This window comes from Penicillium soppii (assembly GCF_028829465.1).
Source record: "Penicillium soppii strain IBT 18220 chromosome Unknown utg000010l, whole genome shotgun sequence".
Classification (NCBI taxonomy): domain Eukaryota; kingdom Fungi; phylum Ascomycota; class Eurotiomycetes; order Eurotiales; family Aspergillaceae; genus Penicillium; species Penicillium soppii.
The window spans coordinates 1,407,162-1,421,574 of record NW_026643240.1 but is presented as its reverse complement, the minus strand read 5'-3'; the positions used below and the strand labels follow the sequence as shown (position 1 = coordinate 1,421,574).

General features: G+C 48.6%; 6 protein-coding genes across 6 annotated transcripts; 2 read left to right on the top strand and 4 right to left on the bottom strand.

Moving 5' to 3' along the window:
• Window positions 1-469: 469 nt before the first annotated feature.
• Window positions 470-1,466, bottom strand: sho1 (osmosensor SHO1; the record flags this gene model as incomplete). The annotated part of the gene is made up of 3 exons (XM_057246721.1): window positions 470-1,126; window positions 1,177-1,335; window positions 1,398-1,466. The coding sequence occupies 3 exons, from the start codon at window positions 1,464-1,466 to the stop codon at window positions 470-472; spliced, it is 885 nt and encodes a 294-aa protein (XP_057092070.1).
• Window positions 1,467-3,112: 1,646 nt separating this feature from the next.
• On the bottom strand, window positions 3,113-3,889 carry N7529_011194 (putative nuclear distribution protein RO10; the record flags this gene model as incomplete). Its single annotated transcript, XM_057246720.1, has 2 exons — window positions 3,113-3,516; window positions 3,658-3,889. The coding sequence occupies 2 exons, from the start codon at window positions 3,887-3,889 to the stop codon at window positions 3,113-3,115; spliced, it is 636 nt and encodes a 211-aa protein (XP_057092069.1).
• Window positions 3,890-4,208: 319 nt separating this feature from the next.
• On the bottom strand, window positions 4,209-6,917 carry N7529_011193 (ubiquitin-associated-like domain-containing protein; the record flags this gene model as incomplete). Its single annotated transcript, XM_057246719.1, has 7 exons — window positions 4,209-4,562; window positions 4,622-5,073; window positions 5,130-6,347; window positions 6,413-6,556; window positions 6,615-6,648; window positions 6,700-6,768; window positions 6,837-6,917. 7 exons carry the CDS (start codon window positions 6,915-6,917, stop codon window positions 4,209-4,211), a joined length of 2,352 nt encoding a protein of 783 aa, XP_057092068.1.
• Window positions 6,918-7,505: 588 nt separating this feature from the next.
• Window positions 7,506-11,358, top strand: N7529_011192 (uncharacterized protein; the record flags this gene model as incomplete). The annotated part of the gene is made up of 8 exons (XM_057246718.1): window positions 7,506-8,715; window positions 9,229-9,273; window positions 9,387-9,435; window positions 9,496-9,643; window positions 9,711-9,746; window positions 9,797-10,843; window positions 10,903-11,182; window positions 11,237-11,358. The coding sequence occupies 8 exons, from the start codon at window positions 7,506-7,508 to the stop codon at window positions 11,356-11,358; spliced, it is 2,937 nt and encodes a 978-aa protein (XP_057092067.1).
• A 190-nt stretch (window positions 11,359-11,548) lies between these two features.
• N7529_011191 (uncharacterized protein) lies at window positions 11,549-12,265 on the bottom strand (the record flags this gene model as incomplete). Its single annotated transcript, XM_057246717.1, has 2 exons — window positions 11,549-12,003; window positions 12,133-12,265. The coding sequence occupies 2 exons, from the start codon at window positions 12,263-12,265 to the stop codon at window positions 11,549-11,551; spliced, it is 588 nt and encodes a 195-aa protein (XP_057092066.1).
• A 292-nt stretch (window positions 12,266-12,557) lies between these two features.
• N7529_011190 (spermidine synthase) lies at window positions 12,558-14,306 on the top strand (the record flags this gene model as incomplete). The annotated part of the gene is made up of 3 exons (XM_057246716.1): window positions 12,558-13,495; window positions 13,542-13,848; window positions 13,908-14,306. 3 exons carry the CDS (start codon window positions 12,558-12,560, stop codon window positions 14,304-14,306), a joined length of 1,644 nt encoding a protein of 547 aa, XP_057092065.1.
• Window positions 14,307-14,413: the final 107 nt, after the last annotated feature.

Below are 14,413 nucleotides of genomic sequence, written 5' to 3'. Positions count from 1 at the left end.
TACTTCTATTCAAGCCAACAAGTCTTCAGGTTACAAGAAAACATCGAAGTGAATTTGCACTGGCATAATTCTCACACAGTAGAAACAAACATATTCTCACATGTTACTTTTCTTCCATGCTTTCAAAGCTTTCCAGAATCAAGACGTCAATTGCAAGCCAATATTCCACAGACTAGCAAGAATAACACACTGAGACCACACAATGAAACAAGGACGCGGGCTAACCACCCGCTCAGTAAATCACGAACTGTAAAAAAAGAACCGTCACAGGAAAAGCATACGTGCCGAGAACGGAAAACATGTAAACAAAAAGGAGGCCATCAAGACATCACGTTAGAACCAGAAAATACACACACATCGAGGTAGGATCCGAAGGGTATCAAGTAAACAGATTTAACGACAAAGGAAGAAACTCGAAACAGAGCAGAAAAACAGCAAGAAAAGTAGACATCATGCATACGGACCGCGATCACAGAAGGATCAGATAGTTCGAGGGCGCAATGCCAGTTTCTCCATTCTGCTTTCGAGCCTGCCACCATCGTCCACTGACATCAGACACCTCGAGGATCTCATGCTTAGCGAAACTGATCTCGTTCGCGTCTTCCGGGTTGGCGTCGTATGAGTAGATTGCCTTCGCCCGGTACGGGTAATCGGTTGGCTGGGGTACTTCGCCAGCTTCTTGGTCGTTGCCGTTACCAGGGGTATTGGCGGTTGGGGTTCCAAAGCGAGGGGCGGAAGAGGATCGTTCGGCGCCGGGTGCTCCGCCTGGATATCCGGAGACGGGGGAGGAGGTCTCGAAACCACCTAGTTGGGCGGAGGTGTACATCTGGGGAGTGGTGCTTGTGGCCATGGTTTCTGGTCGGGCGCCAAATGCGCTAGACATTGGGCGGCTGCCGCGGTAGGAGGATGGCTCGGCAGGGTGTTCTTTGTTCAGGGCGAAGGAGTCGATGAAGCCGCGGTGGGTTGCTTGGGGTGTTGAGCCGAAGTAGAAGATCCAAATAATAATGATCATTGAGAGGAGGATGAAGCCTGCACCCGCTGCTTGCATTGAGCCTTGATTTTCGTAGATCAGGTTGTTGGCGCTTAGGGAGGTCAGGACCAAGCCACAGCCGAGGTAGCCGACAATCTGGAGTAATGTTAATATCAATATGATTGAGGTCAATAGGGTAAACATACTGCGACGCCATAGACATGGCCTGTGTCAGTACCAAAGGTCGTGATCAGACCGATGATAACACAGAACATGTAGCAGTTGGCCCACCAAGAGTAGTTGGGGTACTGTGCTTTTTGTACATCGGCAATGATCGATGAGATGAAGGCGATGAGCCATGCCAACTATAGAATTCTATTAGCTGGGTCCACGAGTACGAGAGCGCGTCGAGGAAAGCGAAACGTACAACGGAGATTGAGACGGTCGCGAGCGCGAACGGGTCGCCAAGGATGTTACTAGGTCTGAATTTGCCCATTGTGTGTGTAGAATTGTATTTGTGGAATGAAGATGGGGTGGATGTCATGAATTGTGTTTTGAAAAGGAGGGTTGCAAGTGGTGTTCCCAGGTTGTATATAAGTGTTGTTTATGTTGACAGCCGTGGTGAATGAGTGACGGAAATAGCGACTGTGTTGGTCAGCGTGGAACGAGCGATACATGTGTAAGGAACATAAGAATTTAAGAAAGGGAAACCTATAGGCTATAGACTAGGCAGGAACGTACCTTGAGACAGAACCAAGTGGGTTCAGAGACAATCCGCGGGGTGAAGAGGTTGGGATTCAAAGAAAGGATCCCTTACAGAGAGGTGAAAACAGCACCAGGCTGGAGAAAAGAAGAAGAAAAAAAGGAATGTACTAAGCCGAGAATATAGAAGAGAAAAAAAAAGAGCGAATGACAGTTAAGACCGAAAGTTGAAAGAGGAAGAGAGTATAGAGAAGAAAAGAGAGAGAGAAGTGTAGCGTAACATGCGAAAAGGAGGGAAAAAGTGCCAGGTATTCAGTGGAGTCCGGCACACGCACCCCTGGAAATCGACGGTCTCGATTCCTTTGAAATTAAATTCCAATAGCAGATCAACAATTTTCATTGTAATTAGTCTAGATTCTATTCTGCAACTGATCTTATTGTAGGAACATTCTGCGTATTCTATTGTCTTGATAATTCAATCAATATTCTTCCAATGGACTTGATGTGAGAGAATCTATAAATATACACTCTTAGTCACCGTCTACGTAAGGTCTAAAGTATACATGTTAGCCCTAGTGTATGTACTCTATTAGTATGATATTAGTAGTAAACTATTAGTTTAGTAGGTCTCAAATCTTTAAAATAATGACCCTAGATAATATTTAAATACCAATGCCCCATAATCAATTCTCAAACGTTCTGGACTCCCTAATTTCCTGAAACTGGGACTCCACGTATGACCCACAGGCTGGATCGTCACGCCTCGTACTAAGTTTGGTTGTGTTCGAAATGTGCTTAACGTACATACGTTGTAGTCCATATTACGTTACAAAGTACGGAGTATCCTACACAATCTACATACCACCTTCTACAGATCAGGTATGCATTCCAATCCTCATGTTCAATATCTAGTACAGAGTACACGTGCCTACAATCTAACCCTACTCGACATGTACTCCACATATGCCAGTGAAATGTCCATAAAACACCCACGGCCCAAACCTTTATGGCACTCCAAACACTTGGAACATTCCCTCTCCGGATTCGCAGGAATCTGGGGTAAAATCCCGCATTCCAACTACCTAGAATGCGAGATGCAACGAGATACAGTCGATCTCCCACGAAATGAGTACACCGAATCGCAAAACCCCGCGGTAGCTCATATAGATAATAGGTACATATGCACGTTAATCAAATTTGAAACGTATCAAATTTCGGCAAGAGCCGAAGATCAGATCGATCCCACGCCACATCGACATCGATAATTGAAATAGATACATGATACGTACATAACCAGCAAGGCAAGAAAAGCCAGTATGAACCAACGAAGGCACCACTCAATTCCAAGAACCATCGCAACAGGGTATCATAAATCACAAACACTCAACCCTAGAAGCCACACTCTATCTATCATAAGTCCTAGTGTAGACCCAAACCCCTCTAAACCTCCTCCCTTCTTACCCTCCCAACCTCCACCCTTTTGATCTCCCTCTCAACACCCTCAATCCTCCCCTCCCACTCAGCCCAAACCTCCCCACTCCCCACAAGGCCCACCTCATACCACCTCTGCAGCACCCTAGCCGAGCGCACCCTCAACTCCGAGATCTGCTTCGCCTGCGCCGTCTGCAGCTCCGCGAGCCGATCCATTTGCGGCTGCAGCTCAATTAACGAGGCCGAGCTTTGCGCGTCTGGTACGGGAAGGTCGTTGAGCGATGTCAGGCGGGATGATGTTTCCGGGAATGCGGTTGCGTAGGACAGAACTATTGAGGAGAGGGTTTGGGGCGTTAGGCCCGGGGGAATATCGTGGGTTGGTGTTTTTTGGAAGAGGTCTGGGTTTCGGTCGTCTGAGTGGGTTTTGTTAGTTTTGCTTTTGCTTTTTGTTCGGGGTTTGGTATAGTGTTGTAGGGAGTGTCAACAGGATTAGGATTGGAGACTGGGACTGGGACTGGAGATGTAGAGGTGAGATGGGTTGTGTAAAGTCATACGAAGTTGCAAAATGTCCCGTACGGCGGGAACGGCTCGACTGAGCTTTTCTAGTTCTGATTCTAGACGTGCTAGGCGGCGGGCGACGGTGTCGTCGAGAGTCGTGGGTTTCTCGGGCGTGATGGGGACACCGGTCCAGTCTGTGGCGCCGGTGAGGAGGTATGTGAGGCGGCGAAGACGTTCTTCGAGGAGTTCGATGGTTGCGCCGGCTACGGCGTCACTTTCAGTAGACATGGTCTGTTGGTGAAGATCTATGGGTTGATTGTTTTGGCGATTGAGAATTGGGGCTAGGAGCTTCGTGAGGTCAGTGCAAACATGGCAAAATGTGGGGACTGAGCTTATCGGTTTGTTGACAGTCCGCGGTTCTCCGCTTTACACGGAAAATATGCCGTGGCGTGTAGATGTTTCTGATGGGATTATTGCTTGGAAATTTGAAATTTGAAATGTTCTTCGATAGATAGCCGGAAATGTATTGACTGGGCCTGATGCTACTCTACAGTTCATTCACTCATCATTCATGTCGGGCTTTCTTTCCTGGAATGCTTCATCAATGCTACTTTGCATGCTCAATATGAGCGTTGGTATCCTCCTCGTCCATATGGTTCCATTGAGAGTCAGCATCGGGTTCCTCGGGTGCCGCGGTGTTGTAAACACCGCCATTGCCGCGGAGGCTCGCACTTCCTCGTTCCTGCATCTCTTGATTGGGATTCTTTTCATCGTCAAAGTCAGTAACTTCGTAGTCGAATACGTTGACCTGTGCACTCTTCTCAGACATCTGAGGCTGTTCGTTGTGTTTCGTTTCGACCATGCTCGGCGAGGCCCAGGCATCCTCTTGGTCGCTAATGATGATGGTGGGTGTATGTTCAAGTTCGGTGCCAAAGTCATCGTTGTCTCTATGCACAAAGCTCTGTTTTCGGTTAGTCGGAAGTTGTGAAAGAAAGAACACACTAGGCTGGTGTATCTTACCTGGAGCTGTGGGGGTGCAGGATCCACTTGTGCATTCATTGCATTCTCGCTTGCATAAACGAGCAAGACAGATCCCCACTCTTCACGGGCTGCTCGGAGCACATCGATCTCCGACACCTTCCGGATAGTGTAGCCCACAGTGTCGCCACCCTGGGTGGCTGCAGTAGTGCCCTGCGACTGTTTTTTCTCGGCTTGTCGGGTCTTTCCATCTTCCGCCGAGAAGCTGATACGCCACCATTGGTAGTCGTCGCGAGGTTCGCTATCCATTTGCATTAAGTCCCCTGCGGTTGTATTGGGGTCCGACAAAACGTAAGTCACATGCGGTTGGGTGCACAAGCCTCGCAGTGTGTACTTGTAAATTGGAGGCTCGGAAGGTGATTTGGGGGGTTCTGTAAGAGTCTTGGAAACCTCACGGAGAGAATTCACGGCACTCTGCTTTCGTTGCTCCAGTTCTGTTCCCGAGTTATTAGCCTTAACATATGACCAAGATGGGAACGCCTATATTAACCTTTGAGTCTGAGGTCTATCTTGTGAGCGACTGCTTTCAGTTCTTCGGTAATCCGGGATGTTTCTGCATTCGTGGCTTCTGGGTTGGGCTCAGAACCGCTCGCTTTTTCTGGCTCCAATGAAATCACTGCTTCAGCTGCCTTCTCAAAAAGTTCCTTGGTTGACATGGTACTCCAGAATCCCTCGGGGTAGTTGTAGCCCTTCAAGAGCTTTTCAAGTTTCAAAACCTCCCCTTGAATCTGCTGTCGTTTCAAGCGGAACTCGCGAGCAATCTCTCGGCAGCCGCTAAGATATCGATCTGGATAAAACACAGATGGAATTTCCACGTCCACCGGGTTTGGCTTGCGGAATGCATCGAGCTTGATGACCAGCACCTCTGCTAAGTTTTCAATCCATGTGTCGTCGAGCTCTTGTCCAGGCCTATCAGCCCACAAAACCGCATCCAACACTTCATAGAGAGTTTGGTCATGGTCCTTCTCAACGGGAGGCTCGAAAGCAAAGAGTTCCTGGCCTTCAGGCTCATCATATACGCCGAGTTCTTTTTTAAATGCGTGGGACGTGAAAATGGTCGTCAATGGGTTGTCGGGGTCTGCCTTAATAGCCGCACCATACCACGCTTCCATAAACCTAGTAACAACATCCTCGGAGTCAGTCGCCTTGGGTGACATGCTCTTGATCTTGGTGAGACTGTCGCTGCTGCCGAATGCGCGCTTTGTGGAATCCATAAAAGACATCAATCGCTGGGTCTCGTGGATTATATCTTCCCAGTCACTGTGCGTATCCGTGCCATCCTCCACCGTGACGATCTTCGGCAGATTGATCGCCTGTCCATTCCACCACTGTGGTTCGTGACCGTAGTCGAATAATGGCTTGTTACGCAGGAGAAGAGCTTCGCGTGCGAGAGGGATGTTATGGAGAATTGTCAAGAAACCTCCTAGGTAGATGCCGTCAGGATTGGGGCGGATGAAAGCGGGCTCGCCTTCTACTCTCTTGCGGTCTTCTGGCTCGGGGCTATTGATAACTTCTTCTGAGTTAAATAAAGTCATCGCCCAAGCGTCTTGTTCGTAGTGATCCCGGGTTGCTTTGCTGAGTTGCGAGTGGCTATTTGACGTCACGCCGGTTTCCTGTTGTCCCATTCGCGAGCCCAATGACATAGCGACTGCTTGTTGAAGTTCCTTTTCCTCGCGTTCTGCTATGCTTAAGCCTTGTCCTGAGCCTTCTGTGTCGGTCAAACAAGACCTGATCAGCACGTGTATTGCGATTGAGATCTCAAGACGACGATACCTTTCGAGGCGCTGGCCCCGGAGCCTTGCGTTCTAGTATTTTGTTCCGCGTCGCGTTTATCTATTCGGGAAGGAGGGCGGGAGGGCGGAGCTGTCGCTGGTAATGGTGGTAATGGTGGCTCATTATCTTGGGCAAAGTCCCATGCTAGATAGGGGGCATGTTAATCTCTGAACATTATTCGCATCAAGGGCAAGTCACTCACCAGACCCTTTGTTATCATTGTAATATCCTGTAGCCTGTTTCAAGGTGTTAGGATAAAGGTGGTTGTTGCGCGTTGCTGGGCATACCTGTGGCTGCGGTCCTGAGGGATCTTCGAAATATGCATTGATGGCTTTTTGCGAATCTAGATTGTTTGCCTTCAAGAACATTAGTTTATTACTTGATAAGAACCGTTGGGGCCTTAGGGAAACAACGGGGGGATTACCTTCAAGAAGGCGATGGCTTGATCGCGTGTAGTACTTGTGAAGTTAATGAAGCTTATAATAGCTTCCTCAGTGGGTTCCATATTGACCAAGTATAAAAAGAGAAAGCGACTCAATCAGCAAACTGAAAGAAGAAGCCAAATGAGAGGTGAAGATTGTCGCATTGGAGCTTCCCCACCACATGACGCCAAGCATATCTCCGCTTAGTCGTCGTCTTTGTACAGTTGCCCCGGGTGTACTTGTTTCACTCACTACTTCTCTTTTTCTTTGTGGATGTGTTGTAATTCTTTGATCTTTGTATGTCATTTTGGAGTTCTAATAAACTTGTGTCAAATTTTCCGTTCTCTTTCATTCATACTTCGTCAAGTTCAAAGCCCCAAGTCGAGTCAACAAAGATATATATTTCGAGATAGATATCCCTTTCAAATGCTATAATGGCTTTCTTCATCTCTCTACGACATTATGCTATTTATGTCTATAACAAGTAGCACCAATAAAAAATGGCATTCGAATGAATGTCGGTCGAGGCAACCTAGTATAAAGACTCCTCTCATCCAATATTCATTAAACATTTAGAACCACAAGCAACATAGCAACCAGCAACAATATAGCAATTCCTTTTTTCTCATTCTAAACACTTCCTCATTTGTCTCATTCAATCCAATGCAACAATGGCCCCTGTCAATGTTAACCCCACTCTCTCCGCGAAAATGCTCGACTTGTTCCCCCCCTTCGGCTCCGAAGCCGCACTCATGGGAACAGCAGAACACTATGCCCGGCAAATCCTCTCATCCATTTACCATGACCACAATATTCTAGGCCACTTCCGGCGTACCGCGAACGCCGATGACCACTCCAAACAGGTCTACGCCAACCAGGTGGCCAATACGGTGGAATTCATGGAAAAGGAATTTGGCAATTACTTGGCCTCTGTAGAGTCCTTCAAAAAGGAACATGGTGAGTTCCAAGCCCTCGAGCCTGACAACAGGTTTTTCTCTTTCGTTTCACAAATCGGATGGAAGATGCTTGCCATCTGTGCCCATGCAGAGGTCTTCCGCCGCGCATATAGAGAGGCTGACTTCAGGCTCTGGGGTTGTCTTCTCCGGAGAATCCAGGAAAACGCTCTCAGCATCGAAAGCTATGTGCATAGCCGCCAACTGGACTGGACTAGCCTTATTCAAAAGGTACGGGATCCCATCCTAGGTCTCCCATCGGTAAAGGAAGCCGTTGAAAGCCGGTTGGACTGGAAGATCGACCACCCCCACCATACCGTTATCACTCTCGATGGCGGCCTGAGAGAGCCCATCTTCGAGGGTCACTTGCAGGAACACATTGATGAGAGTATCTATAACCCCAAAAACTTCTCACGTAGCCGATACCCGTTCGACCCCACGGCTAAGTCCTTCGAGAACTCGGAACAAGGCTGTTATCTCTGCGGAAGCATGTCTCCTTGCGGATGCACCTTGCAGTCCCGGGCAGGAGATATGATTGAGCTGACTGAATACCCAGACAAGGGCGTTGGCATTCGAGGGCTGGCGCAATTCGAACGCGGTGACATTCTTGATGTATTCGCTGGCGAGCTTCTTGAAGAACCCACTGACACTATATACCCACTGAAGCAGAGTGCTGACGGCGATCTTCATTATGGAAAAAGATATGCCGATGACGATATGCTGTGTTACGTTGCACCCCACCGATATGGCAATTGGACTCGTTTCATCAATCACTCTTGCCAACCTTCAACGCAGTTCGCGGTCCGCACTATTGGAGACCGAGTTGTGACCACAGTGGAAGCCATCCGTCGTATTAATGCCTTTGAAGAAATCACTCTGGACTATGGTGATGGTTATTGGATGGGCAGAGGGAGGAAATGTGCTTGCGGTCATTGGAACTGTATTAGCGAGACGGGTAAGAAGAGTAAGAAGAGTAAGAAGAAGTAGGCAAATTGTATAGGTTAATAAATGATGACTTGTTTGAATTTGGATTTTTTAAATACACAAATCGAATGCCCAAGTTGTTAGCACTTCCAAATACAGGAACGAGAATGTGCATAAGAAAAACAATGCAGTCCCTCGGCCGTATCCGCACCCCGCAGTTTGCGTGCGGGGAAAGCTTCCCTCCCCTTCTTCTCCTTCTTCTTCTTTTGCTACTGTACGTTGTACTATCTTGATTTTATTTCTATCCACTATCCACTATCCACTATTCAATAATTACTATCGACATTGACATTGTCAAATACCCAAAAATAGCCATGAGGCTTCGGTAATCGCACGCAATTGGGTTTATACAGATATGAGCTACAGCGGAGCACTCATGGGATTTGGACGAGGATATCTGGCTTGTCGGCGAGTCGGGCTTGGAAGAAAGAAAATATATGAAGCTATTATCTTGAAGAAAAGAGGATTGCTGACCGAGAGCTATGCTCGAGGTCCATCAAGTGTAAGTCTATATACGATCTATGAATTGATCCAGAAGAAGGTACATACAGCACAGCAGAACATATTACTTACACTGCCTTTCCTCGATATAGCCCCCCTTGATTGAGTCCACAGTCGGCGCACACTTTGCTAAGGTTGTGGCAGAATGCGGAGACAGAACAGCGTGAACATAAGCCACATCTTTGAGGAATTGAGTCCCATAATTACTAACTATATCATTTAGTGTTATTTCGAGACATCAAAGCGATCGAGTCACATATGCTTCTTTGGATACAAGAAGCAATGCTCTCGCCCGGGGATTGGAGTCTGTGGGTGTCCGTAAGGGGGAGCGAGTAGGAGTCATGCTTGGCAACTCAATGGAATACGCGGTGGTATGTTGAACCTTTGAAACCAGGTGGAATTGAAAGGTGGAATTGAAAGGCTGATACTATTGGACAGACAACATACGCTTTGTTCAAAATCGGTGCCGTTCTGGTCAGCTATACCCCTCGTAGTTTTGAGGTCCTAAATCTGATGCTTTTTAGGTCCCTCTCAATCCGTCTTTCAAAGCTGCACAAGTTGTTGCGGCTTTGGGTCATCTGGAGTCTAGCCACCTTATAATCAGCACAGAGTCTAATCTTCCTCGCCAAACCCCACGGAGTAACATTCCATTACTCGAGGAACTTGTGGGAGACCTTTGCAACTCGAGCTTGGAGTCTTCATTAGTCCCTTCACTAAAGCAGGTCATTGTGGTCGACAACTCCAAGGGCCGTCTAGAAACATCGTCTTATAAAAGCTTGACCCCATTTACATCTGTTATGTCCCATCTTACCGCAGACGGGCACTCGCTTCCTCCACGAGATCTGTCCCCACATGATATTGTGAACATCCAGTTCACATCCGGGACAACTGCAATGCCCAAAGCAGCATGTCTTACCCATCGCTCTATTCTGAACAATGGCTCCCAGATCGGTGATCGCATGCTCCTCACACCGGATGACATCGTCTGTTGCCCACCCCCGCTGTTTCACTGCTTTGGCTGCATCTTGGGCTATATGGCGACAGCAACCCACGGCTCGGCCATTGTGTTTCCGAGTGAATCCTTCAATGCGCGCGCCGCGCTGATGGCAGTCCAAGAAGAAAGATGCACCGCGCTATACGGTGTGCCGACCATGTTCCTTGAAGAGCTCAGCTTGATTGAGACGGGAGAAATCCCCCGCGAGGGTTTCCAGCATCTTCGGACGGGCATCGCTGCTGGAAGTAGCATTCCATCTGAGATAATGAAGAAGCTGCACCGGGTATTGAACTTGACTGAATTGACGATCTGCTATGGTATGACGGAAACAAGTCCCGTGTCGGCTATGACGACCACAGATGATCCTATTGATAAGAGGATCACCTCCGTCGGAAAGCTTATGCCGCATGTTCAGGCAAAGATCGTAAACCCAGAGAACAAGGGCGAGATCTTGCCTATAGGGTCTCGGGGTGAGTTGGCTGTGAGTGGGTACTTGCTTATGAAAGAGTACTGGGGTGACCCTGAAAAGACGGCGGAGGTCATGATTCCAGATGATACTGGCAAGGTTTGGATGCATGTAAGTCTTCTCATTTAATCTCCATCGTACGCGGGCCTCTCTCTAAACTCGCGTTTTAGACTGGAGATGAAGCTGCCATGTCACCAGATGGATACATCACCATCACCGGACGAATCAAAGATCTGATCATCCGGGGAGGAGAGAACATCCACCCTCTAGAGATTGAGAACTGCTTGCTCGCACATGATGGCATTGCTGATGTGTCCATTGTTGGTGTTCCCGATGTGCGATATGGCGAGGCCGTAGCTGCCTTTGTAGTAGCTCGAGAGCTAGACACAGAGACTATCACTGCTGAGAATGTTCAGCAATGGGTACGCGAGAAGCTTAGCAACCATCTTGGTAAGTTATCACCCGGGCCGACTTACAACACAGCTAACCTTTGTTCGCATATAGTTCCAAAGCACGTGTTTTTCTTATCGCCCTTGGAATCATTCCCGAAGACAGCAAGTGGGAAGATTCAGAAGTTCAAGCTGAAGGAAAAGGCCATTGAACTTTTGGCAAAAAGCGCTGCATAATTGGCGGTTTATGCCATCGAGTAAAACCTGTAAATACATGACCTATATTGACATATGCACATAGAAGAGTCGTACAGTCATACAATTAACAATGGGCTAAATCATAGGTTTTGATAAATACATTTGACAGACAAACAGCAGGCGCAGAACCAATTGAAATCCACTTTGCCATATCTCAAGCGTAACAAGCTCAAAAATCTTGAACGCCAGTCTCGCCCTGGAGATTCGCACGCACATCTTCCCCGGAAGCATTATCGACGACCCACTCAGGCTCCTCGTCCTCGAAATACTCATCTACCTTATCGGCGTGATCATCGAGTTCCTCATCTTCATCAACAATCTTGTAATCGAAATCCGGGTCATTACCCTGCATGAACCGCAGCCCCATCTCCCACTGCCAAAGCCGCTCGCCCTCTTCTTTGCTCGGGGGGATATCATCACGGTCCTCAGCGAGGATCTCCCCATCCGGGCCGCGGGTATAGCTCATCATAGCATGCGGATCCGGATGAGAGATGGCATCCATTCTCGCCTCAGAGCGCATGATATCTGTCTGCAGCACGCCGGAGAACCCCTTGGCTCGCCCCGCGGCTTCTCTTTCTTGTGGCGTTTGGAATCGGCGGATAAGGCGGTCGTATAGCAATGGGTCTGTAAAGTTAAACCGGATTAGCATTAGTTGGATACTTTATTCTATGCCAGCCGGCGCCTGGTATACGTTTTTCAGGCGTGGAGCGCACTATGGTCAGCTGGCATTGGGAGAGAAAAGAGCAGGCGGACCGGCTAGCTCAAGCTCCGCTGAGTAGTATTCTGGGTGTAAGTCCAGATACCGCTTGCGACGGTTTTTGACTGTGACAGCATGGCTTGAAGGACTTTTGTCCGGGAATCCCGAGTCTTTTGGGAAATGGGGCATGGTTGTTTCAGAAGGTGGAGAGGATGAAGTTGGAACGCGGAATGTGGCGGCAAAAGTGATTGCTCTCCGCAATAACTTTTTTCTCTGGACGGAGATTGTTTGGTGTATCTGGCCTGAACGAGTAAGTCAATGATTTGATTGGAAATATTTGGATTTTCTTGAGCTTTGGATATTTCTTGCAAGAAGAGCAAAAAGGGCACGGTGTCAAAATACTGACAAGCTTGCAGATACGCTTTTGGCCACTCCCGCATGTACTAGCCACTTATATCTCGAACCGCATCAGCTAGATATCATGTCTTTCGAGGACTTACTGCGGCAGGTCGATCGCCGGCGCTTCGGTACCGGTATGGCCTTGCTTGTCCTGCTTGCGTTCTATTCGCCCCTTTCGAAGCTGGTCCTGTCTCCAACATATGGATATCTCCCCTCGAAGATCTTCCATAGTTTTGGAGTGGCCATCTCCGGCGGACTCGGATGGCTGTTGAAGGACAAGATCATGAAGCGTCTCGGCCGTCTCGGTGGTTACTTGCTCCCTGTGTTGGCATTCTGGGTTCCTACCATTCAGTACTTGATCAAGCAGCAAAGCTCTAAGATCGGCAACCCAACGGGCCCAGTCATCACGGAACTGTGCGGCTACTATCCATTGATTCTGCTCACGGTGGCCTATGCCGGAAAACAAATCCAGGCTTCCCTGAGACTCGAGGCGCAGGGTGACCTGGTAGTTGAGCATGTGCCCCTAATTGGCACATATGTGCTCTATTCCATCGGCGAACACTTTGCCACAACCCTTCTATCTTGGGTTATTGGAACTACTTTCTTGTTCACCAGAGTTGGCATGCAGATGATTCTTGCTGCCTGCTACTCTGCAATCATCCCATCCAAGTGGTTGGTCCTGGCTATTCCTTCCATCCTGTTCTCGGTGACTTCCAACGTCCACTTTGCTGGCATCAACGGCGTAAATTCTGCTATCGCGAATGAAGGGTACTCCCTTCTAGCGCGACAAGAAGCTTACACGGGGTACATTTCCGTACTGGAGAACGAAAATGATGGATTCCGCGTTATGCGTTGCGATCACAGTCTACTTGGCGGCCAGTGGACCAAGAAAACACCAGGCTACCGTCCTGATGTGGAAGATCCTATCTATGCAATCTTTGCTATGCTCGAGGCTGTTCGTTTGGTTGAGCCGGATCACGGCGTCCCCCGTGTTGATGCAGACAGCAAGGCACTCGTCATGTAAGAACCCGTTCAAATCTTCAAAGTACTTGACTGACTGAAACAGTGGCCTTGGAATTGGCACAACGCCCTCTGCACTGATCAAGCACGGCATTGAGACCACCATTGTCGAGATTGACCCTGTCGTGCACAAGTTCGCCACGCAGTACTTCAACCTTCCACCGAACCACATCCCCGTGATTGAGGACGCTGTCAAATTTGTCAAAAAGGCTGAATCTTCCTCCAACTCACCCCAATATGACTACATCGTTCATGATGTGTTTACCGGTGGTGCCGAACCAGCTGAACTTTTCACGTACGAGTTCCTTTCAGGCCTCCACTCTCTCCTCAAGGAAGACGGTGTAATCGCCATTGTGAGTCCCACCTACACCCCAAGGTCCACGAGAACCGCGCACTAATTAACATAACCTAGAATTACGCTGGTGACTTGACTCTCTACCCAACCGGTCTTGTTGTCCGCACCATCCAAGCCGTCTTCCCATCCTGCCGCATCTTCCGCGAAGCACCCGCCGGCGACGAAGAAGACGCTCAATTTACCAACATGGTCCTGTTCTGCAAGAAGACCCCCGGACAGATTAGCTTCCGCGACCCCATCCCGGCGGACTACCTGCGCAGCAAGTCTCGTGAAAGCTATCTTGTTCCCACGCACGAGCTCGACCCTACTATGTTTGCCTCGTGGCCTAAGGGCGGCAGACGGCTACTCGTGGACAAGGAGGCTAAAAGACTGCACAAGTACCAGGATCGCAGTGCACTGGCGCACTGGTCTATCATGAGAAAAGTGCTGCCTGATTCTGTTTGGGAGAATTGGTGATCTCGACCCAGCATGGGGACCGAGAATTGCGTGGTTTGTATATTCACTCTCTGCAACTTTGAATAGTAAAACAACCTAGCAGCTTAGTGTTAATATTAAATGTACCA